At 43.8% G+C, this 23,448-nt stretch overlaps 1 protein-coding gene across 1 annotated transcript in view; it reads right to left on the bottom strand.

The window, feature by feature from the left end:
- The window catches only part of TGFBR3 (transforming growth factor beta receptor 3), a 211,905-nt gene that overhangs the window by 31,468 nt on the left and 156,989 nt on the right, over positions 1–23,448 (bottom strand). Inside the window, exons 8-13 of the mRNA XM_053591992.1 lie at positions 17,322–17,511; positions 14,262–14,590; positions 13,697–13,849; positions 7,417–7,557; positions 7,085–7,243; positions 1,551–1,847 (exon numbers count right to left, since the gene is read on the bottom strand). Of these exons, the coding sequence (XP_053447967.1) occupies positions 1,551–1,847; positions 7,085–7,243; positions 7,417–7,557; positions 13,697–13,849; positions 14,262–14,590; positions 17,322–17,511 (1,269 nt within the window). The remainder of the gene's footprint in view (positions 1–1,550; positions 1,848–7,084; positions 7,244–7,416; positions 7,558–13,696; positions 13,850–14,261; positions 14,591–17,321; positions 17,512–23,448) is intronic.

Genomic DNA, 23,448 nt, shown 5'->3' on the forward strand with positions numbered 1-23,448 from the left:
GTTATATCTACTGTCTCCTCTGCTCCTCTACTCAGCAGGGAGGCCAGGTATTCTATTTCATTTCATAGATGAGAAATACAGGTTCTGAGGGGTCCAGGGACTTAATGTCCCACGGGTAAAGCAACAGGCCTTCTTCCTCGGTCCTCGGCTCTTTCCATCGTATCCTACATTGGGAGTAAATGGTGACTTGAGGTTTAGGGTCATACATATCCCATCATGCCATCCCCTGGGACTTACAACTCTCCTTAGGAGTGTTCTGGAAGGAAATGTTAGGATTTTCACAGATTACTACATTATGAAGCTGGGCTATTCCAGGTCAGGCTTGGAACAGCCAAAGCCACAGCAAAGATCCCTAGTAATTTCCAGGCCTCCCCTCCTAGGCTCCCAAACTCTAAAAGATATGCTCTGCCTGCAGAAAGCAGCAGAGTTCCAGAGTGAAGCCTTATGTTCCCTGTGACACTCTACCACTGTCCTCTAAGCCCCAACCTTGACAGACACTGGAAGGTGAATGCTCACGTGTTTCCAGAAATAAGCTAATGAATATGGTCTAAATCCCTCAGAAGTGCTCCCTAATGACTGTGAGCTGTATTTGCAGAAGTAAACAAGATTCTTTTTGGCATGATCAGAGAAACGTATGCCCAGGGAATATAATGACCAAAGGATTCAGATCAATCGTAATCTATCCAATAATGGTCATTTTTCCTCCTACCCTCTGTACCTGAAACAACCTGTGTATTAAACAAGAGAATTCCACACATATACCATTAATAACACAGCTTGATTCTTAGCCTTTTAGGCATTGATATGTAACTGCGAAAGGATTAGAAGTCAGTTTCCACTGTGTAAGATACTACAGAATAAAGGCACATATGAAAACAGATGTAATTATGGCAGATCACAGACAGAAAACTATAGCAGAAGATATCTTTCATGCATAAGGCCAGCCTAAAGGGTGTCATAATTAACCCTGCAAATCTGTTTCTGAGTAGCCCCTTCACCAAGGTCAAATGGTTCTGATTTTTGTTATGGCAACGGAGCACGGGGCGTGACAGAAGACGAACACGATGAACTGATGTAAAGCTGAGAAAAACTAAATATTTGTTAGTTTCCCTTGGAGGTCCTCCTGAGACAAGTCAACCTTATAATTCACAGAGAGAAGGTCAAAAAACAATTACAAGTCTCAGCGAGACCTGGAAAAATTAATCCTCACACTGAACTTGTCCTTTCGACTTGTACTTTTGGCACTGCACACCATCTGAAAAGCAAAGATAAAGCCAGACCTCTCCCTCGATGGAAAACAGTCTTGATTTATGACTTGCAAGGTATTACGCTGAGCACGCACAGAAAAAAAAAAAAAAAAATCACACTGTCAGGATTTATCCTCTACGACTACATAAAACTCCCTGCTAGCTCTGACTTTATTACTTCATTTGGGCAGTTCTAAAACCAAAAACCTCAACTGTACAACCTTGGAATTAAGCTTCTCCAGTAGATCACTGCCTTATCTGAAAATGCCAAATTAACCGTCCTAACGGATGAAGCCCACTGACCTTAGGCAACTTCTGGGGCTCCTTCTTCTTGGTACACAGCGTCAGCTCACACTGAAGGAAGAGCAGCGAGGTGTTGAAGACGGGCTTGAAGACAAAGCTGAATCGCTTCTTATCCATCTCAGCTTGTGGGATGGGGAAGTGCACTCTCTTGGTACTGTAGAATTTCACAGATTCATCTTTAGGACAAATATTCTCAATGATGGTATAATCAGACATCCTATCAGGGTTTGAATACGGAGAGATAAAGCATGTTTGGATAGCGAATCCCAGCTCCTGGTCAGCCTTTGTAACAGATACCTACAAAAGAGCAAGAAAGATGAATTCAGAAAGAGTTAGCATCCCACAGCCCTTCAGATGAGCTGCTGGTTCATTTTTATAATGCACACACAGGGTGATTTTTAATATCACACTATTTTAAACTGCACATGAGCTTTATGGCCACCCTATATATAGCCTTTTTTCTAATTACAAAAGTAACACATTTAAAGAGATGACATGCCATTTAAATTTGATGTGGATGATGACAATGAATTATTTAGTTCAGATGCTAGTCTGGCAGATTCAAACACAAGATGTGTCTCTCCAATCTCCCATCCATCTCATCTGAGAGATCAAAGTGAACAGCATACCACACACCTGAAGTGAATTTTCCAAAATAAATCAAACACCAATAGGCAAAGCCCCTGATGTCATAGTAGTGTGATACTTGAAAGCCAAACTCTTTTTAAAAATTGCTCAAAAAATAGAGGACACTTTCCAACTTGGGCCTGGCAGAATGGATCGCTTAAAGAAAGATGGCAAGAAGAAGGGCCCAAGGGCCCAAGGAGGTAGTGACTTGAGAATACACCATCAACATTCACAAGCACATCCACGGAGTGGCTCTAAGAAGCGTGCCCCTCGGGCACTCAAAGAGATCCAGAAAGAGATCATGAAAGAGATGGGGACTCCAGATGTGCATATTGATACCAGGCTCAACAAAGCTGTCTGGGCCAAAGTCATAATGAACGTCCCATACTGATCTGTGCGCGGTTATCCAGAAAATATAATGAAGATGCATAAAACAAGCTCTATACTTTGGTTACCTATATACCTGTTACCACTTCCAAAAATCTATAGACAGTCAATATGGATAAGAACTAACTGGTGATTGTCAGGTACATCAAATAAAGTTATAAAACCAAAACAAACAAACAAACAAAAAAATAGAGGACAGAGGCAAGATCTATTTAACCTATGCCAGGAAGACTGAGCTTCTAAACTATAACAAGTTAGAGTAAGCCCGGACAGGCTTAGAGTAAAGCCACCAATTCATCTTAACTCCTGCTTCATCAGCAAGAAGGCAGAGCTGGCCCCTGATACTGGACGTCAGGGATGGTGCAATCTGGTGGCCATCACAGGCCTGGCAAAGTGTTCCAGCTGCTCACACATCCAAACCAGCCTTGCCAAGTACTTTCCCTTCACTCTTTAAGCCTGGGGGTAGTTTAAGGGAAATCTAATCTGGAAATGTTTCCGACTCATTTACACGTCCCTCTTACAAAACATTTGCATGGGCTATGTCCAAATCTTGTTAAGGTTCTTTTCTTTAGAAACAGGAAACAGTGTTTAGCCAAATGTAAACAGAATTCAAACCTCAACTATCCTGAACTCAGCTGAAATCCCAGACCAGCTTGGATTCTCCATTTGGTGACATACGGATCACTGTGTTAAACTGCCCCTCCCCCCAGGTCTCATTCCTTGACTAAACTTAGGATCAAAATAAACACTTTAGAAATAAAGTTAGTCCTTACTCATAGGCCAATAGCCCCAGAAGCCTTCAAAAGACATGGAGATATAAACAGACTTTCCATGCTGGGATACCCGGGGGAAACCCCTGACATTGCATGGGGCTCTTTGACTCCACAGCACTATGGTAAAAGATCCTTCTGTGACAAACTATAGGACACTCAACAATGGGATGACGAGGAGCAGGAGGCTGTGGAGGAAGAGGATCCTCATAATATCTCCTTGTGGTGATCTTCTGTAAATACTAACACTTCATTATTTTTGCAATATTTTTTTGAAAAACAAGATATTCCATTTTGAAAAGATAGCAAATCACATGTATGCTATTACTAAAAAGTACCCTTTAAAATGAATTCATAACCTACCTTACAAAAATATGTAACAGAATGGCTGCAAATCTGCTCTCTCATCTCAAAGTATGTAAGGCAAGGTGTCTGGGGCATCCCAGAAAGTTGTATTGGAGGGGAAAAAAATGTCATCAACAATATCTTTTACTCTAGACTAGAAATGAGTAATAGAAGAGTCACAGGTTTAGGCTTGGGGCCGGTAGCTCAGTGGCTAGGGCGCTGGCCACATACACCAGGGCTGGCAGGTTCGAACCCAGCCCAGGGCCTGCTAAAAACAAAGAAACAAACAAACAAAAAAAAAATAGCTGGGCATTGTGGCGGGCGCCTGTAGTCCCAGCTACTTGGGAGGCTGAGGCAAGAGAATCACTTAAGCCCAAGAGTTTGAGGTTGCTGTGAGCTGTGATGCCACGGCACTCTACTGAGGGCAACATAGTAAGACTCTGTCTCAAAAGGAAAAAAATAAAAAAGAAGAGTCACAGGCTTTGGAGTGAGACAAGTCCAGTGGAATTACATGCTTCACTGAAAATGTGCTGTGCACCCTAAGACTTGGTTTCCTTGCCTATGGGATGAGGACATGAGTGCCTACGAGACAGTTATTAAAAGAATTGGTTAAGTTCCACGAAAAAAACACAGTGTCCAGTGAAGAAATGCCACCTATTATTAGTACTACTATTCTAGACTTAAAAATTTTTTGGTAATTAACAGTTGTTTATAATTATTATAGCTGTTTATGTAAGTTTTATTTAACTTAAGGAAAAATACTTTCCTATCAGTAGTGGAATCCAAACTAAGAAACAAAGATTTGGCACGGCTGCTATCCTAATTAGCAACACATTTAAAGATTCTGTCTTACATTTTTGGTAGTTTAAAACATCTTTAAAATAGAGTAATTTATAACATTTTTCCTCTCCCCAAATTCTCTTTAATGTACTTGATATTTAAAATGGTAGCAAAAAGATTGAGTCCGTTTCTTTTTCATGACAATGTCTTTTTCATAGTTACCAAATTTAGCGACGAAAAATGTAGATGAAATATGAAAAGCTATAAATGGGTAAAGAAGAATGGAAAAAAAAAAAAACACTATGAAAAACAGATTTCAAGTAAGCCAGCACTGCAGGCATTGGGAGGCGGGAGACTCAAAATATACAGGGTAAGGTACACAAAAAAGATTGACCACTGATTAGCGTGAGCCAGCAAAGTTATGGATTATCAAAGCCAGGCACACATTTGGAAAAGGACAAGCTGCGCTTCAGCAGCACTCCTGAAATCCACTGCACGTGTGGACTCTAGAGCCAGGAAATCAGGAGGAAAGCAGCAGTCTTGGAGCAGGAGAGAGCTACAAATAGGAACAGCACGTAGGAAGCAGAATGTTTTTCACAGTGGAGAACGAAGGTGTGCTCAAAGAAAGAGAAGGACTCTCAGAACAAGGAGTCAAAAAGAAAAGAGCAGGGTAAAATCCATACCATCAAGGAAAACAACTAGAATCAGGGAGCTCTGTCCCGGAGTCCATGCAAATGTGAGTTACTTGTCTATCCCAAATAGAAATATGTGCACTGGGCTCGGCATCCAAAGCACAGTGGTTAAGGCGCCAGCCACATACCGAAGTTGGCGGGTTTGAATCCGGCCTCAGCCAGCTAATCAACAATGACAACTGCAACAAAATATAGCTGGGCGTTGTGGCGGGCACCTGTGGTCCCAGCTGCTTGGGAGGCTGAGGCAAGAGAATCACTTATGCCCCGAAGTTTGAGGTTGCTGTGAGCTTTGACGCTACAGCACTCTACTGAGGGCGACATAGTAAAATATGTGCACCCAAGTCGCTTTTAAAATATGGAAATAACCCCACTTTGACCCCTTAAGCTTCTCACCCTTCCCATTGTGACGAAGATGACCAGTTTGCAGCTCTGTACCAAACACCTGCTCCTCAGATAACGACTTTCCCTTAAAGACTAGCAGACAATGTGCCCACTTGAAACACTAAAGGTGGTACTCAGGGCACAAGAAACAGCAGCCATCCTGGTGCCACAAGGAGGTTTATCTTCCTAGAATCCAATCTGTGAAGCTGGGTATTTGCACTGGTAAGAGGTTATGTTTTCTCCCCTTTCAAATGGCACTTTGAGGAGAAATGATTTTTGTATCCAGTGGAGAGAGTGTGAGTGCTGGAGACAGAAGGTCTGAGTAAGAGCTGTGAATCTGAACACTCCTAGGTACCAGCTGCGTGACCTTTATAACTTTGCTGGCTCACGCTAATCAGTGGTCAATCTTTCTTGTGTATCTTACTTACCCTGTATATTTTGAGTCTCCCGCCTCCCAATGTCTGCAGTGCTGGCTTACTTGAAATCTGTTTTTCATAGGGTTTTTTTCATTCTTCTTTCCCCATTTATATCTTTTCATATTTCATCTACATATTTTGTTGCTAAATTTGGTAACTATGAAAGACAAGTCAGTGCCTCAATTTTCTCATCCATAAAATGGAGATATTATTAGTGCTGTCTCATAGGATTTTGACAATACTTACGACTCTGTTTGGCATATAAGTCTACAGTAAATGTTAGCTGTTATTTTATTATTGCCACCACTACCTATTATTTTGTAGTCATTCCAGATGTATACTATGCTTATATTATTATTACTATTATATCTAAGAAAGGGTTATAATCAATTTATACACATATTTAGATGATCTGGGAAAAACAATATTTAGAGAAGCAGGGAAGCATTTCACTTACAAGTGAGTACAATTTAAAAGACAACACATGAGCTATTTTGAAATATTCTGTGGTTTGGCTTGGCGCCTGTAGCTCAAGTGGCTAAGGTGCCAGCCACATATGCCAGAGCTGGCAGGTTCAAATCCAGCCTGGGCCTGCCAAACAATAATGACAACTGCAACCAAAAAACAGCCAGGTGTTGTGGCAGGCACCTGTAGTCCCAGCTACTTGGGAGGCTGAGGCAAAAGAATTGCTTAAGCCCAGGAGTTGGCGGTTGCTGTGAGCTATGATGCCCCGGCAGTCTACCCAGGGTGACAGCTTGAGGCTCTGTCTCAAAAAAAAAAAAAAAGAAATATTCTGTGGTTAACCCTGACGTTGCAACCACTGAACTACTATTTCACAAATGCTAAGAATGAGGCAAAGGCAGGGCTTTATTAGTAGAATTTACACTCCTGCCCATTTTTAAAAAAAAAACATTATTGATAAAAACATACTCTCCATTTAGCATAATGTGCTAAATTCTGAAACTTCCTCCTTTGATCAGAAATCAACTTGGAAACATTCTCTGAGCCAAGCCCTCAGCTAGCTGAGGTCTGTGAGGAGGGGCAGGAAGAGGTCTGCCTGGGGTGCTTCAGCTACTGCTGGGGGAACTGGAACTCAGCACTAATCCACAAGCCCAAAGCTAACATTCTGGTCTCACCTCAACATAAACGTGTCCATTCTCTGCCACTGAGAAGACCCCCTGGGAGGGCACCAGAAAGAGGTCAGTGTTGTAGAGCTCCATGTTGAAGGTGATGTTTCCGTGGAGCTGGTCCTGGAAGCTGCTGGGAGTCCCCGCCTGCCTTAGGCTGCAATTAAACTGGAAAAAGAACATAAATGATGAGGACAAATCACAGTTACAAGAAGGATGAAGGCCCGATAGCTACGGGCTTTGCCCTTTAACATCTGATTTTATTTTCTGACTGCCCTTAACTAAAACCAACAGAATAGACTACATTCCCTACCAACTACCCACTGACAATAAGCACATACCACCACGATCTCTGGTCGGCTGAATAAGGCAGCGTCTCCTTCATCCATGTCCCCCGGAAATCCATTATCACCTGACTCCAGATCTTCATAACCATCTGGCCAACCACTGCTATCCCCAGGCGAAGGAATCTGTATCACAATCTAAAAGGCAATGGAAGCACAGCCAATGTTATAAAAATACCAAACCACATGCATGTGGTCCTGTCTCACACCAACACCCATGTATTAATTCAAATGCAAACTGAAAAATCAAAGTTTAAAAAAAACCTCCTAGCTTTTTAGGATTTCACTCTCAAAGTAATAAAGAAAGAGAAGTCCAGTGCAGGTTCAAGTTAAGGTCTGAACTAAAATTTGTATTTTCCCTTTCAGAAAGTACAGATGTATTTTGTAACTATGTTGAATAATTACAAATTATCTCAAATCATGGGAAATACTAGACACAAATGAAGTTGAATGGGCTTGTCAACAGAGAAGGAGTTTCTCCTTATGGGTCTTTATATTAAAAACTCTAAGAAATAGACCAGCATGGTGGCTGATGCCTATAATCCTAGCACTCTAGGAGGCTGAGGCAGGTAGATTGCTGAGCTCAGGAGTTTGAGACCAGCCTGAGTAAGAGTGAGACCCCATCTCTACTAAAAAGAAAAACTAGCTGGACTTATGGTGGGCGCTTGTAGTCTCAGCTACTTGGGAGGCTGAGGCGAGAGGATCACTTGAGCCCAAGAGTTTGAGGTTGTAGTGAGCTATGATGATACTATGGTACTCTACTCAGGGCAACAGAGTGAGATTCTGTCTCACAAAACAAAACAAAATAAAACAAAACCCTCTAAGAAATACTAAGAGATGGGCGGCACCTGTGGCTCAGTGGGTAGGGCGCCGGCCCCATATACCAAGGGTAGCAGGTTTGAACCTGGCCCCAGTCAAACTGCAACAAAAAAATAGCCGGGTGTTGTGGCAGGCGCCCGTAGTCCCAGCTACTTGGGAGGCTGAGGCAAGAGAATCACCTAAGCCCAGGAGTTGGAGGTTGCTATGAGCTGTGATACCATGGCACTGTACCGAGGGTAATAAAGTGAGACTCTGTCTCTAAAAAAAAAAGAGAAATACTAAGAGTTGGCTATTGCCATGAGCTTTTGTAATTTGTATCCTTAATGATGTGTGGAAAATTTGGTTTGATGGCCAAACATGGCAGCTCCCAACTCTAGCACTTTGGGAGGCTGCTTGAGCCCAGGAGTTGGAGACTAGCCTGGACAACAAAGCCAGACCTCATTTTTATAAAAATAAAAAAATTAACTGGGTGTGGTGGCCACACCCAGCTGGGAGGCTGAGGGAGGAGGATCTCTTGAGCCCAGGAGTTCACACCTGCAGATGATGATAGCTTAAAACTCTAACCTGGGTGACAGAGTGACACTCTATCTCTAAAAAATTTAAAAGAAAGAAAAAGAAATATAGCTTGAGTTAGAAGCAAGCTCTCTAACTCCAGTGGAGCCAATCGTCTCATCTTTGCTCTCACATTCCTCTATGTTTTGCTCATTTTCCCCAACATCATTCTGTATGGTGTATAGATGCAGAAAAGAATGTTGTGTTTTATTCCAGGAAAATCTATCTTTTTTTTTTTTCTTCCTCTGTCGCCCTGGGCAGAATGCTGTGGTGTCATCATCACTCACAGCAACCTCAAACTCTTAGGCTCAGGTAATTCTCTTGCCTCAGCTTCTGAGCAGCTGGGATTACAGGCATACACCACCACGCCCAGCTAGTTTTTCTATTTTTAGGAAAGACAGGGTCTCATTCTTACTCAGGCTAGTCTCATACTCCCGAGTTCAAGTGATCCTCCTGCCTCAGCCTCTCAGAGTATTAGAATATAAGTGTGAGCCACTTTCTCATGAAAGAAAGAAAAGACAAGGGAAGAAATATGAAAAATGAGACAAAGGGGGCTTTCAGGGGTCAGAATATGCCTTTATTTCCTGAAGCAACCAACATATTTTTTACTCAACAAACACACTATTGTAACCTCCTATTAGTGTTAACTTGGATAACTGGTATGACATTCATTATCTATGGAAAAACTGGATAAATGCGAGAAAATTCGTGTTGTAATTAATAGGAAGTCAAAGATTAATAAATTATTCAAGTAGCAAAGGGAGAGTAGCTGGGCCAGTCTGGTGTCAAGGAAAGATTAGTGGATGAAGGCCAGGAAGCTGGATTCAGTCCAGGCTCTGCCATTCAGTAGACCCTCAAATCTAAGCAAGTCTTTCTAAGCAACTGAACTCCCTGGAGTTCAGTTTCCTCACCTGTGAAATGAGGAAGTTGAATGAGCTCATCTGAGAGTTCCTTCCAGCTCCAACATGCTAAGATTCTCTGAGGAGCAATAAATGTGGGCTCACTGGAGAGCTGCTGTCCACATGAACTGCACTCACCACAGCCCCTGCCTGCCAGCCTCCCTTCTCCGGATCGGGCCAAGCAGATCAGTTGGCTGGCAGAGGGAAGAACCTGCAGCCACAGCCCACCCCATCCCTTGTCAAAGCTGGAGTGAGCCCTAAGGACAGACACCCGCCTCGTGTCAAGGCTGGACACAGGGATCTCTCTCAGCCTCGTTTGTACCAACAAAATTCCAACGCAACTTCAAAATTAGCACTTGGAAGTTGTTTTGAGATTTCATGTTTCAAATTCTTTTACTATTCCCTGCCTGGTTTCTATTTCTAAGAGAACAGATTTGATCTGAAAACATGTAGATGAACTGACAAGAAGGATGTCTGGAGAGTGAAGGTTAGCTATTGCACTGGATTATCATTGGGGGAAATACGTGCAATCTTTCTCCAGGTAACTTCAAAATAGGAGATTTTCTTCAATGTAGGGTCTTTCTTGGAAGTGAAGAAAGAGACTAATTGCTTTCTTAAAAGCCCCTTTCAGGGTGGTGCCTGTGGCTCAGAGAGTTGGGCGCCAGCCCCATATGCTGAGGGTAGTGGGTTCAAACCCAATCCCGGCCAAACTGCAACAAAAGAAATAGCCAGGCATTGTGGCGGGCACCTGTAGTCCCAACTACTCAGGAGGCTGAGGCAAGAGAATCGCTTAAGCCCAGGAGCTGGAGGTTGCTGTGAGCTGTGATGCCACAGCACTCTACTGAGGGCGACAAAGTGAGACTCTGTCTCTAAGAAAAAAAAAAAAAACCCTTTCAGATTTTAAATTCTTTTTTTTTGGATCTTTATTCATGAGGGAGAGAGAAGTCCTCCTGCTTCTGGGTAAGACTCAAATAAGGCCAGACAGACCACGCGTCTGGTCAGCTTGGTTGAGCAGAGGTGCTCACACAGCTCAAAGCGTTGGGTTTTATGTCCATAAGGACCAGGGCGGTTTGACCACAGACAGCAGTGACAATCACCTTATCAGTGAATTCTGCCATCGGGAGATGAAAGGAAGGGGTGGGTAACATCACCACAACTCCAGCAGAGAAAACAGGCCCTCCCAATTCCTTTCAAGAACTCACCAATATGGCCAGGTGCTGTGGCTCACACCTATAATCCCAGCACTTGGGAAGCTGAGATGGGTGGATTGCCTGAGCTCATGAGTTCAAGACCAGCCTAAAAAATAACCCTGTCTCTAAAAAATAACCAGTGTTGGGCAGCGCCTGTAGCTCAATGGGTAGGGCGCCAGCCACATACACTGAGGCTGGTGGGTTTGAACCCAGCCCAGGCCAGCTAAAACAATAAGGACAACTGCAATAACAACAACAAAAAATAGCTGGGCATTGTGGCAGGTGCCTGTAGTCCCAGCTGCTTGGGAAGTTGAGGCAAGAGAATTGTTTAAGCCCAAGAGTTAGAGGTTGCTGTGAGCTGTGATGCCATAGCAATATACCCAGGGTGACAGCTTGAGACTATGTCTCAAAAAAAAAAAAAATAGCCGGGCGTTGTGGCAGGTGCCTGTAGTCCCAGCTACTTGGGAGGCTGAGGCAAGAGGATCACTTGAACCCAGGAGTTTGAGGTTGCTGTGAGCCATGATGCCATAGCACTCTACCCGGGGTGACCAAGTGAGACTCTGTCTTAAAAAAACAAAAAAAAAACCACCTCACCAATAAAGCAAATAAAACAAAAGAGTTGAAGCTCAAAGTATACCCTGTTTGTTCAGAAGTGACACTTGGACTTGTTCAGGCTTGTGGTAGCCCCTCCTCATTTTCATAAAAATGTTAAAACCCATTCTAAGGTAACATGCGGCATGGCTCTGGCAAAAGGCGAAACTTTGCTCTAGAGAACACTCACGGAGTTATAGTAAACCACACCGTCAGGGGCTGATCGCCGGAGAACACTCATCGAGTTATAGTAAACCACACCGTCAGGGGCTGACCGTCAGGGGATGACCGCCGGAGAACACTCACCGAGTTACAGTAAACCACACCGTCAGGGGCTGACCGCCGGAGAACACTCACCGAGTTACAGTAAACCACACCGTCAGGGGCTGACCGTCAGGGGCTGACCGCCGGAGAACACTCACCGAGTTACAGTAAACCACATCGTCAAGGGCTGACCGCCGGAGAACACTCACCGAGTTATAGTAAACCACACCGTCAGGGGCTGACCGCTGGAGAACACTCACCGAGTTACAGTAAACCACACTGTCAGGGGCTGACCGCTGGAGAACACTCACGGAGTTATAGTAAACCACACCGTCAGGGGCTGACCGTCAGGGGCTGACCTCCGGAGAACACTCACGGAGTTACAGTAAACCACACCGTCAAGGGCTGACCGCCGGAGAACACTCACCGAGTTATACTAAACCACACCGTCGGGGCTGACCGCCGGAGAACACTCACCGAGTTACAGTAAACCACACCGTCAGGGGCTGACCGCCGGAGAACACTCACCGAGTTATACTAAACCACACCGTCAGGGGCTGACCGCTGGAGAACACTCACGGAGTTATACTAAACCACACCGTCAGGGGCTGACCGCCGGAGAACACTCACCGAGTTATAATAAACCACACCGTCAGGGGCTGACCGCCGGAGAACACTCACCGAGTTACAGTAAACCACACCGTCAGGGGCTGACCGCCGGAGAACACTCACCGAGTTATACTAAACCACACCGTCAGGGGCTGACCGCCGGAGAACACTCACCGAGTTATAGTAAACCACACCGTCAGGGGCTGACCGCCGGAGAACACTCACCGAGTTACAGTAAACCACACCGTCAGGGGCTGATGGCCGGAGAACACTCACCGAGTTATACTAAACCACACCGTCAGGGGCTGACCGCTGGAGAACACTCACGGAGTTATAGTAAACCACACCGTCAAGGGCTGACCGCTGGAGAACACTCACCGAGTTATACTAAACCACACCGTCAGGGGCTGACCGCCGGAGAACACTCACCGAGTTACAGTAAACCACACCGTCAGGGGCTGACCGCTGGAGAACACTCACCGAGTTATACTAAACCACACTGTCAGGGGCTGACCGCCGGAGAACACTCACCGAGTTACAGTAAACCACACCGTCAGGGGCTGACCACTGGAGAACACTCACCGAGTTATACTAAACCACACCGTCAGGGGCTGACCGCCGGAGAACACTCACCGAGTTACAGTAAACCACACCGTCAGGGGCTGACCGCTGGAGAACACTCACCGAGTTATACTAAACCACACCGTCAGGGGCTGACCGTCAGGGGCTGACCGCCGGAGAACATTCACCGAGTTACAGTAAACCACACCATCAGGGGCTGACCGCCAGAGAACACTCACCGAGTTATACTAAACCACACCGTCAGGGGCTGACCGTCAGGGGATGACCGCCGGAGAACACTCACCGAGTTACAGTAAACCACACCATCAGGGGCTGACCACCGGAGAACACTCACCGAGTTATAGTAAACCACACCGTCAGGGGCTGACCATCAGGGGATGACCGCCCGGAGAACACTCACCGAGTTACAGTAAACCACACCGTCAGGGGCTGACCGTCAGGGGATGACTGCTGGAGAACACTCACCGAGTTACAGTAAACCACACCGTCAGGGGCTGACCGCCGGAGAACACTCACAGAGTTATAGTAAACCACACCGTCAGGGGCTGACCGCTGGAGAACACTCACCGAGTTACAGTAAACCACACCGTCAGGGGCTGACCGCCGGAGAACACTCACCGAGTTATAGTAAACCACACCGTCAGGGGCTGACCTCTGGAGAACACTCACCGAGTTACAGTAAACCACACCGTCAGGGGCTGACCGCCGGAGAACACTCACCGAGTTATAGTAAACCACACCGTCAGGGGCTGACCGCCGGAGAACACTCACCGAGTTATAGTAAACTACACCGTCAGGGGCTGACCGCCCGTGCCGAGTGCCGCAGCCGTTTAGGGGAGACTCCAAAATGAAGTGGGTGCCATTCATCCTGGCCTTGCAGGTAGGATCCAGCAAGGTGAGTTCCATCCCTGAGTAGCCACTGGCCTGAAACAACAACCACCAGAGACATGCTGGGGGGCCCCACGTGGGTCTCCCGCACACAGTTAACTCGTGCTGCCTGGGCTTCCTGGGCTTCCCGTTAAAGGCTGCTGGAGGCCTGCATCACCCCCTCCCACCACCTCTTCCCAGCTCCCGACCTCCTAACAGCCCAAGTATTATGTTTGTTAGCCTTGGAAATTCAGTAGCAAAATATTGACACACAAGGATCTGGAACCTCCCCTTGCTGAGAACAACAGGAACTGGTGAGAACTGCTGCCAAGGGAAGGAGGACCATCCAACTGAGAAAACACAATCAAGTCTCTGGAGGTCAGAAGTGAAAGAAGAAATAATGGACGCAGACTTGGGAAAGGTGCACAGGAGGCGGCCTGGCCTCTCTCCTGTAAGAGACTGCACTGACCTGAAAAGAATCTTTTTCTACAGCCACCATCATCTTCTCATTGTCACATGTGACTGACAGGGCAATATCCATCCTCCCTTGCACCTCTTCCGGCTCTCGGGGGCCAGGGAACAGCTGTATGCTGGGGAGGACAGGGTCCTTCGGCCGGCCATCTTCTCCCCCTTCCTTCCAGCCTCTCTGGGAGATATCAGGGAAAGGAAACGGGAGGCCTCCAATTCGGCCTCCCCCTGGCCGGACAGGTGGGTTCTGCAGGGCGGGCAGGGTGCCAGGGTCCAGCAGGATCCGCAGCTCAGGAGGGATGGTGTGAACTTCCTCATCTCCCATTTCCTCTGGGTGACAAAGAAGGAAAAGCTTCAGCAGAGCACTATCATTACAGGTGGAACAGCAGCCATTCACACACAGGGGGCAGGTGCAAAATCACTTTGAAGAAACCATGTCCAAAAGTGATTAGGAGTCTGGAAGGGTGACCTCTCACCCTGACGTTCTCTCTAACTAGCTGAGCAGCTTTGGACAAGTGGCTTACTTCTCTGTACCATCATTTCCCAACTTTTAAAATAAAAGGCTTGGAATTAATCAGTGGTTCTCAACTTCTGTTGTACATTAAAATCATTTGATGTACACTATGGAATATTATATAGCTATAAAAAGGAATGAAATGCTGCCATTTGCAACAACATGGATGGAAGTGGAGAACACTGTATTAAGTGAAATAAGCCAAGCACAGAAAGACAGGTCTCGCATGTTCTCATATATGGGACCTAACTATGAAAAAAAACTGATCTCATTGGAGACAGAACAGAATGACGGCTCACAGAGGCTGGAAATGGTATCGGGGAAGGGAGGATAAAGTGGGGATGATTAACAGGTCTACAAATATAGTTCGATAGATAGAAAAAATGAACAACGTTAGATAGCATAACAAAGTGACCATAGTCAACGATAAGTGAGGGTCTGCTTTAAAATAGCTGAGAGAGTGGAATTGGAATGTTCCTGATATAAAAAAATGATAAATGCCTAAGATAATGGATATCCCAATTACCCTGATTTGATTCATTCATATTATATGCCTGTATCAAAACATCACATGTACCCTATAATACACAATTATATGTACCCATAATAATTTTTTTAATTTTTTTAAAATCATTTTGAGAGCTTTTAAAAATATCCCCATGCCCAGATTGCACTCCAAGCCAATTAAAACTCAGACTTTCTGGGGTGGGACCCAATCATTACTATGTTTTAAGCTCTATGTGTAATTACAACGTTGAGAAGCATTGGGGCCAATGATTTCTAGGGCCCTACAAGCTATAAAAATCTGTGATTCAACTAAGTTATTGGGGCAACTTTATTCCATTCAAATGCCATTGAAATACTTTCCTTAAATCTAGAATTATTTCAAATAGTTTCTCTAAAGAGGTCTGGAAACAGTATTGTTATTTTTAAATTATTATTTACTGTCTTCTTTTTGACTACTAAATTCTAACAGGTATCTGAGCACCCTAGCCTTTTATAACCTAGTCCCTAGGGGGGAAAGAAAAGAAAGAGCTACTTAGGCTCACTTACTGCTTTTAAAGGAAGAGACATATTTCCATATAATTGGTATTTACTATTTTGTCATATTTTCAACAATTTAAAAGACATACTGTAGAACATCCATAGTTAACCACCTCCCTAGGTTGACTACCTCCCTAGGTTGACCTAATTTTCATAGGCCGGACATGCACCATATGTACGTATCAGTACAGTAGGCCTAGTTCTTTATGTTGACCACCTCTGTATGTTGACCAGTTTGTTACAATCCCTTGGCTGGTCAACTTACAGAGGTTCTACTGTAATAATTTGCCTGGCATTCTCTACATCCACTATCTAAAGCCAACAGATGTATGTCTGAGGTCAAATCCATCTCTGTGACGGCCAGAAGTGAAGACGACAGGTGGGCGTTATCTCGCCTTCAATATAACTTTTTGAAAGAGATGTTACAACTGTGTGGATCCAAAAGAAGTCACACCACAAGAATTTTAAATTTAGTTTTTAACAAAAACCTTCAAAAAACACTATTAAGGTAGGTGCTATTATTTTCTTTCTATTACTAGAGAGGAATCTGAGGCTATGTGGTTAAGTGACCTCTCCCCAAACAGTGAATAAATGGCAGAGTGGGGATTTCAGCCCGTACTCCCGATCTTTATTCTATCAGCAGTGGTACCGTGGGGTGGGGAACAAACATGTCTGGAGATAAGAAAACCTTATTAGAGTCATATTAACTAGAAAATTCTGGAAAGCCTCAAAAAATTATTAAGTCTTTGATTTCTGCTCCATTAAACAGTCACTCCCGCCTGCACTCTGGGTAAGAAAGCCCAAGTATGAGTCCTTATGATTACTTTCCTATAAGATTCAGCCTCTGACTGTGGCCTGCTTTCCTGTGGTCTTAACTATCTGTATTCTCAGCCATAAGTAGTCATTGGATGCGTGCGCTCACGTGAGAGAGAGAGAGAGAGAGAGAGAAGTAGTGTAATTATGCTGAAGATGATCTATAACAAAGTTCTCTGATACACAACTGTTACTGAAAAGCTATATTAAAGACAGTTTCCTGGCTTGGCACCCATAGCACATTGGTTACAGCACCAGCCACACACACCAAAGCTGGTGAGTTCGAACCCAGCCCGGGCCAGCCAACCAACAATGACAACTGCAACAAAAAATAGCTGGGCGTTGTGATGGGCGCATGTAGTCCCAGCTACTTGGGAGGCTGAGGTAAGAGAATCACTTAAGCCCAAGAGTTTGAGGTTGCTGTGAGCTGTGATGCCATAGCGCTCTACTGAGGGCAACACAGTGGGACTCTGTCTCAAAAAATAAATAAATAAATAAAATAAGGACAGTTTCCCTAAAAGAATCTATCATCATTCTAGATAATTTTAAGCCTTCGAATAAAAAGTATTCAAACAAATGATTAAATAGAAAAATAGCACCCTATAAAATGAAATGAGAGTTCCCCACTGTAAAGTGTCATTTGGGGGATATTTTTTACACAACTGAAGAAGACATTCATGTAGCACTTACCATTGTTGTCAAGCTGAAGGTGAAATCTATTAGCCACAGGAGCCATTGTGTACGATGTTACTGGACTATAGCCATTGTCCAAAGCCCACCTGATCAGCTTCCCCTGGGTTGAAGGAATGTCGTCTCTTATCAATTTGGTCATTGTCATGGATCGTTCACTCTCTTTCCCAAAGCCAATACTGTTGGGAGCCTGAAGATAACAGCAAAATTTCACTCATGAGTCTAAAAATTCAACAGTGTTTTAAACAATAATAATGATTAATATCTGAAACAAAAATAAATTCTACATTGTATGTGAGGGATCCCTTTATTTTTTTGATCTCTATTTTCCTTGGGCTAAGGAAACCAATGTGCAAACCTTTAACAGCAGATTAAGAGACACTGATGCAAGCTGTCTGATCATACCATTTGGACCTTATGTTGATAAAAATAATACATCAACATGTAAGTAGCTATATACTGAGTACACCTAGTCTGTAACCACAGAGTTAATGTTTAAATTATTAACACACACACCAAACATGTGTAACAACTTTCCCCTCTTATTTCCACTTAAAATTATGTATGAAGTACACAAATGTACCTGGTACATCGCTCAAAAATGCCCATCCTTCTACTTCCTGTACCCCTGGATTTGAACGAAAAGCAACACAATCATTTTACAAGGTAAGTATCAATTAACGACAGGGATATGTTCTGAGAAATGTGTCATTAGGTGATTTCCTCATGTGACCATCCCAGGGTGTACTAACATCAGAACCTAGACATTATAACCTACTGCACACCTGGTCTATAAGGCATAGCCTAGGGCTCTAGGCCACAGGCCTGTACAGCCTGTTGCTGTGCTGAATACTTTCCCAACTGTAACACCCTGGGAGGTGTCTGTCTACCTAAACATATCTAAACATAGAAAAGGTACAATGAAAAGACGGTAGCATAATCTTACGGGACCACTGTAATACAGGCAACCTATTGTTGACCAAAACATCATTATGTGGTCTGTGACGATATGTCAGTGTAAAGATTAAACTATTAAATTCTACAACCAATGTTTACATTTCATCTATAATTTACAATCAATTTAGCAATCCTAGAATTGTATTCATTTGCCAATTCTATTAACTGAATATACTGACATTTTATGTTCTAAATAGTAATCAATCTAGGTTCCTGTGCCTCTAAATGTCAGTATTTTATCCAGTAATACAAGTTGGTCATAAGATTAGGTTTTACTAGATAGTTACAAAATCAAAATGACAAAAAATCTTTTCCAAAAGTATACAAATGGACTTGGAAGGTAAACGTCTATACCACCTGCTGACTGTCATAGTGGTGAGCTCGTCAGAGGGTGAGGGAGCTGAAGGCTGCAGTGGGGACCCCCAAAGAGAAGGAGACAGATTTTCAACAACTGCTCCAACAGGGCTGGAAAGCCCTTCCAGCACGCAGATTATGCCATTTTCATGCTGTATGAAAATCACTTTAATTTCCATGCCCAATGATTTTCTCCTGCATACATGCAGCATTTTTTCCTAAATTGTTCATTGGTTTCCCATTCTGTTTGCCCCTAACATGACTAAATAGTAATCCTTTCCCACTGCAAAACCATAAAAGATTCACAGACTCCTCTTGGCCTGTTTGGTTGTGGGATATTGGCTGAAGACACATATTTCAATTCAAAGCTTAAAGGATCTCACCTCGTACATTTTTCAATTACCCAAAGTGCTTATCTGTGGGAAAACTGCCAGATTTACCAGTCACAACAACTGCACGCAAAGGCACCAGCCAGAGCTTTAACCAAGTCCTGCAGCCATTTGTAAACTCAGTTCGACAGATTCAGAATATTTTAACTCTTATTCCAATTCACAGTAAGGAAGGGAGGAAGAAAGGGAAGGAAGGAAAGTAGAATGAGATAAAGGATCCAATTTGTTCTTAGAACTTTTTATTCATTTAGTCAACATCAGTTTCTTAGACACAACTTCTTCCAGCCTTTCAAAGCAGCATGTCATTTGGATTGGCTGGAATCACAGCACTGGCCTAAATGATACTGCTTGGCCTCATCTGCTCTAGTTTTTTATGTTGTTTAATAGCTAAGAAAATATTGTATTTCCAGAATACTATCATCATAACTTACACCTGTCCTTTTGTACCAATACAGAATGATCTGTTTACACCTTTCCACATTAAATCCAGGTGCCACACATCTCGTATTGATTATCCCTCAGAAAGTAAAAAGCTAGACATCCATCTTTATATTTGCAAAGCAGCCAGGCTTGGGACAATGGCAGGTGAGGTGGTTCTCGGAATTGAACAAATCCCTCACCCTGTATTTCTGGGAGTCTCCAGCCTTTTTCCAACTCTAGGGCAGCTATTCTAAATGAGGGCGTTCAAAGAGGTCTCCAAATACTATCATCATGTTTCGCAACCACATCTTCGTGCAAGGTGATGAGCTAGGTAAAAAGTCTAAATGCCTTCACATCCCCCCAATATTTGCATCAAAATTGATGATACAGGGGAGAGGGTGTTTAGGGAAAGGGTTAGCCAGAGGGTAGGGTGCATATTCCCACTAGGACTTTTAAAATGTTCTTTTCTAAGAACAAACAGGCCATCACCAACCTTGAAGTCCTGAGGCTACATGAAATAATGGAGGAGAAAACCTTTAACAAGTTTCTTCCATCTCTTCTGCTCTGAAGGTTCTTCCTACCAAGAAAGTGATTATGCATGGTCCATCGTGGACCTGAGGGAAGAGCCAGGACGTGGACACTTCTACCCGCAACAAACATGCACAAGCCACCGCGTTTAATGGTTCTCTTCTCTAAATTTACTCCATCAGGGTCCTTGTAATTCCTCTAGTAGAACTTTGTTTTCACCCAGTTTAGAGAAGTGTTCTATTGTTCTTATAGACACACTCTTTTGGGGGTTCCTTATGGAAGGCGGACGAACCCCCTTTATTATGGCAGGCGCCAAGCTGAGAGCTTTACATGTATTATCTTACTTAATTCCCCTCTAGAATAGAAGATGTTCCTATTCCTTTTTTAGAGAAGGAGAAGCTGAGACTCACAAAAGTAGCACATTAACTAAGAACTCCACGTGCAGGCTGTGCGCCCGTTGTGTCTACTGCTTTAGATGAAATACCCTGCAGGCCCTCAACAAATACAGTAGGTGTCAAATAAATGAATGAATGAATAAACAAATGAGTGAATACATTCAGCTAAACCTCATAACAACTCTCACGGTGAGTTATCATCTCAAGGTGAGCTATCCTAGTATCTACTGGGAATAATGGCAAGTGGAGATGGGATTTAAATCTAGTCCAGTCTGGTACAAAGCCAAGATTCTGTACACTCCACCAAAGTAGAGGAAATGCTAGGAACAAGGTCTCCATAAACCATTTCCCCCTTCCCAATTTATACCTTTGCAAGAACAGGTACCTTTCCCTCATAGCACAGTCAGAATTCACAACTAAAACAGGGAGTGGAGAAGTCGCAAAGCGTAAAACCGACTGGGAGAAGAAAACAGAACATCATGAAACATGACCTAATTGTTAAGTAATGTTGTCATGCATTGTCCAAAATTGGCCTGGAACAGGAGTACAGCCAAGGAGAGGAATATAAACAGACCTTGCACTGGGATGAGCCATCTCATTTCTAGCCACTCGGATTCATGTGAGAGATGGGGACATTCCGAGCAAACTCCAGGACTGCCACAGACCAGGCACACACGCTCAGGGACAGAAAGAGCCACGGACCGGTCAGGGCGAAAGAATATTTACACAAGAACTCCAGCAGGGAATTAAAATGCACTGTGTGTTTCTGCCTTTCAAAGCATGATTCCTTTTCCTGTTTTTGTTATTCTGAAATTAAAAACATTTGGTCGCTGTGCCAGGCAGCAAAGGCAGCAGACATCCCAGGTCACCAGCACGCCCCATGCCACGCTAGGGAAAGCAATCAAAACAGCTCTGACTTTCGACAACCGCGGCTGGGCTTTGGGCTCCACCCCAAATTAATGTATCACTGTTACTCATGAAGGCACACTGGGATCCTCTCAAAGTTTAAAGAAAAAAATACCCACAGGAACCAGAAATGATTATTTTACAATTAAGATGTGTGTGCTCATGGCTTTGCCTGTGGCCCCTGGTGTTGCCTGGGGAGCTGTTGGCTTTGCTCACTGAGGTATCGCATGGAAGGTGCCCTGAATAGAGGAATAGTACAGAAACCAAGGGCATCCGCCTCTCCTGAAATGTGGAAATCATAAAATCTACTCCAGTTGATTCAATTCAAGTACTGAAAGAGAAATTTGCGACATTTTAATTTGTATTTATTTATTTATTTATTGAGACAGAGTGGCACTGTTGCCCTCGGTAGAGTGCAGTGGTATCACAGATCACAGCAACCTCAAACTCTTGGCTCAAGTGATCTTCTTGCCTCAGCCTCCTGAGTAGCTTGGATTATAGGTGCTCCATGATGCCTGGCTAGTTCTTCTATGTTTAGCAGAGATGGGGTCTCTCTCTTGTTTAAGCTAGTCTCGAACACCTGATCTCATGCAATCCACCCGTCTCTGCCTCCCAGAGTCCTAGGCCATGCCTGGACTTATTTTTGTTATGTATTTATTTATTATTTATTTATTTAGAGACACAGTCTCATTCTGTCATGAGTAGAGTAGAGAGCCATGGCATCAGCCTACCTCATAGCAACCTCAAACAGGTTGAAGCCATCCTCTTGCCTCAGCCTCCAGAGTAGCTGGGGCTGCAAGTGCCCACCATAATGCCTGGCTAATTTTTGTATTTTTAGTAGAGATGGGTTCTTGCTCTTGTTCATGCTGGCTTTCAATTCTTGAGCTCAAGGGATCTTCCCATTTCAGCCTCCCGGAGTACTAGGATTATAGACATAAGCCATCACACCTGGCCTGGCCAATTTTTAATTTTATTTCTTAAAAAAGACAATTTAGGGTGGCACCTGTGGCTCAAAGGAGTAGGGTGCAGGCCCCCTATGCTGGAGGTGGCAGGTTCAAACCCAGGCCTGGCCAAAAACTGCAAAAGAAAAAGACAACTCGTAGGCCAGGCACAGTGGCTCACACCTGTAATCCTAGTAGAGGCAGGTAGATTGCTTAAGCTGAGAAGTTTGAGATTGGCCTGAGCAAGAGCGAGACCTCATCTCTACTAAAAATAGAAAAACTAGAAGAGCGCTGTGGTATTCACCTATAGTCCCAGCTACTGGGAAGGCTGAGGCAAGAGCTTGAGCCTAAGTTTTTTGTTGTTTTTTTTTTTACTGATTTAATTCCATTTATTTATTTATCTATTTTACAGTTGGGGATTCGCTGAGGGTACAAGAAACCAGGTTACACTGATTACATTTGTTGAGCCTAAGTTTTTGAGGTTGCTGTGAGCTATGACACCACAGCACTCAACCCCAGGGCAACTAAGTGACACTGTCTCAAAATAAAAAAGACAACTAATAAAAATTTGAACCCACAAGATATGCTAAATATGTGATTATTTTCTTTAAAAATGGGGACAAGGATTTTTTTTTTAACTTTTGATATAATCCACTCCAGTATTTTTGCCAAACAGATATTCCCTAAACATATTTGAGATAAGATTTATTTTACCAAACTTTAACATTCAACTTTTCAGGAAACCAGCTGCTGTTCACCTCTCATGCCAACCAGCTAAGCCTGGTAAATACCTTGCCTTCATTAAACAGAAGGCCTAGGGAACAGGCTGCAGTATACTTTCCTATCATCATCTCACCAACCCTGTGGTCTCTGTGGTTCTCTATTAGTGCTTCACCTTTGTATGTTAGCAGCAAGCAAAAAGACATGCTGATACCACATATTTAACCCCAAACGAAAAATCTACAATGTGAGCTGGGGCCACTCTGATTTCCCATACCTTCCCTAAGTACCTAATCCCAAGTTTAGAGCTGAGATTCAGGACCCTGACCTTGAGGCTGTTACAGAGGTCTTAGTCTGCAAACGCCTTAACCACTTCTCAGCTGAAACCGGAAAGCACATTAATACATTTTAGGAGTTTCACAAATGAGACAGCTAGGGTTCAGAGAGGTTAAGGGACTTGCAATGGAAGAGCCTGGACTTTATCCTGGGTTTGTCCTGACCCTAGAGGCAAGGCTTT

Source organism: Nycticebus coucang, chromosome 5 (assembly GCF_027406575.1).
Source record: "Nycticebus coucang isolate mNycCou1 chromosome 5, mNycCou1.pri, whole genome shotgun sequence".
Classification (NCBI taxonomy): Eukaryota; Metazoa; Chordata; class Mammalia; order Primates; family Lorisidae; genus Nycticebus; species Nycticebus coucang.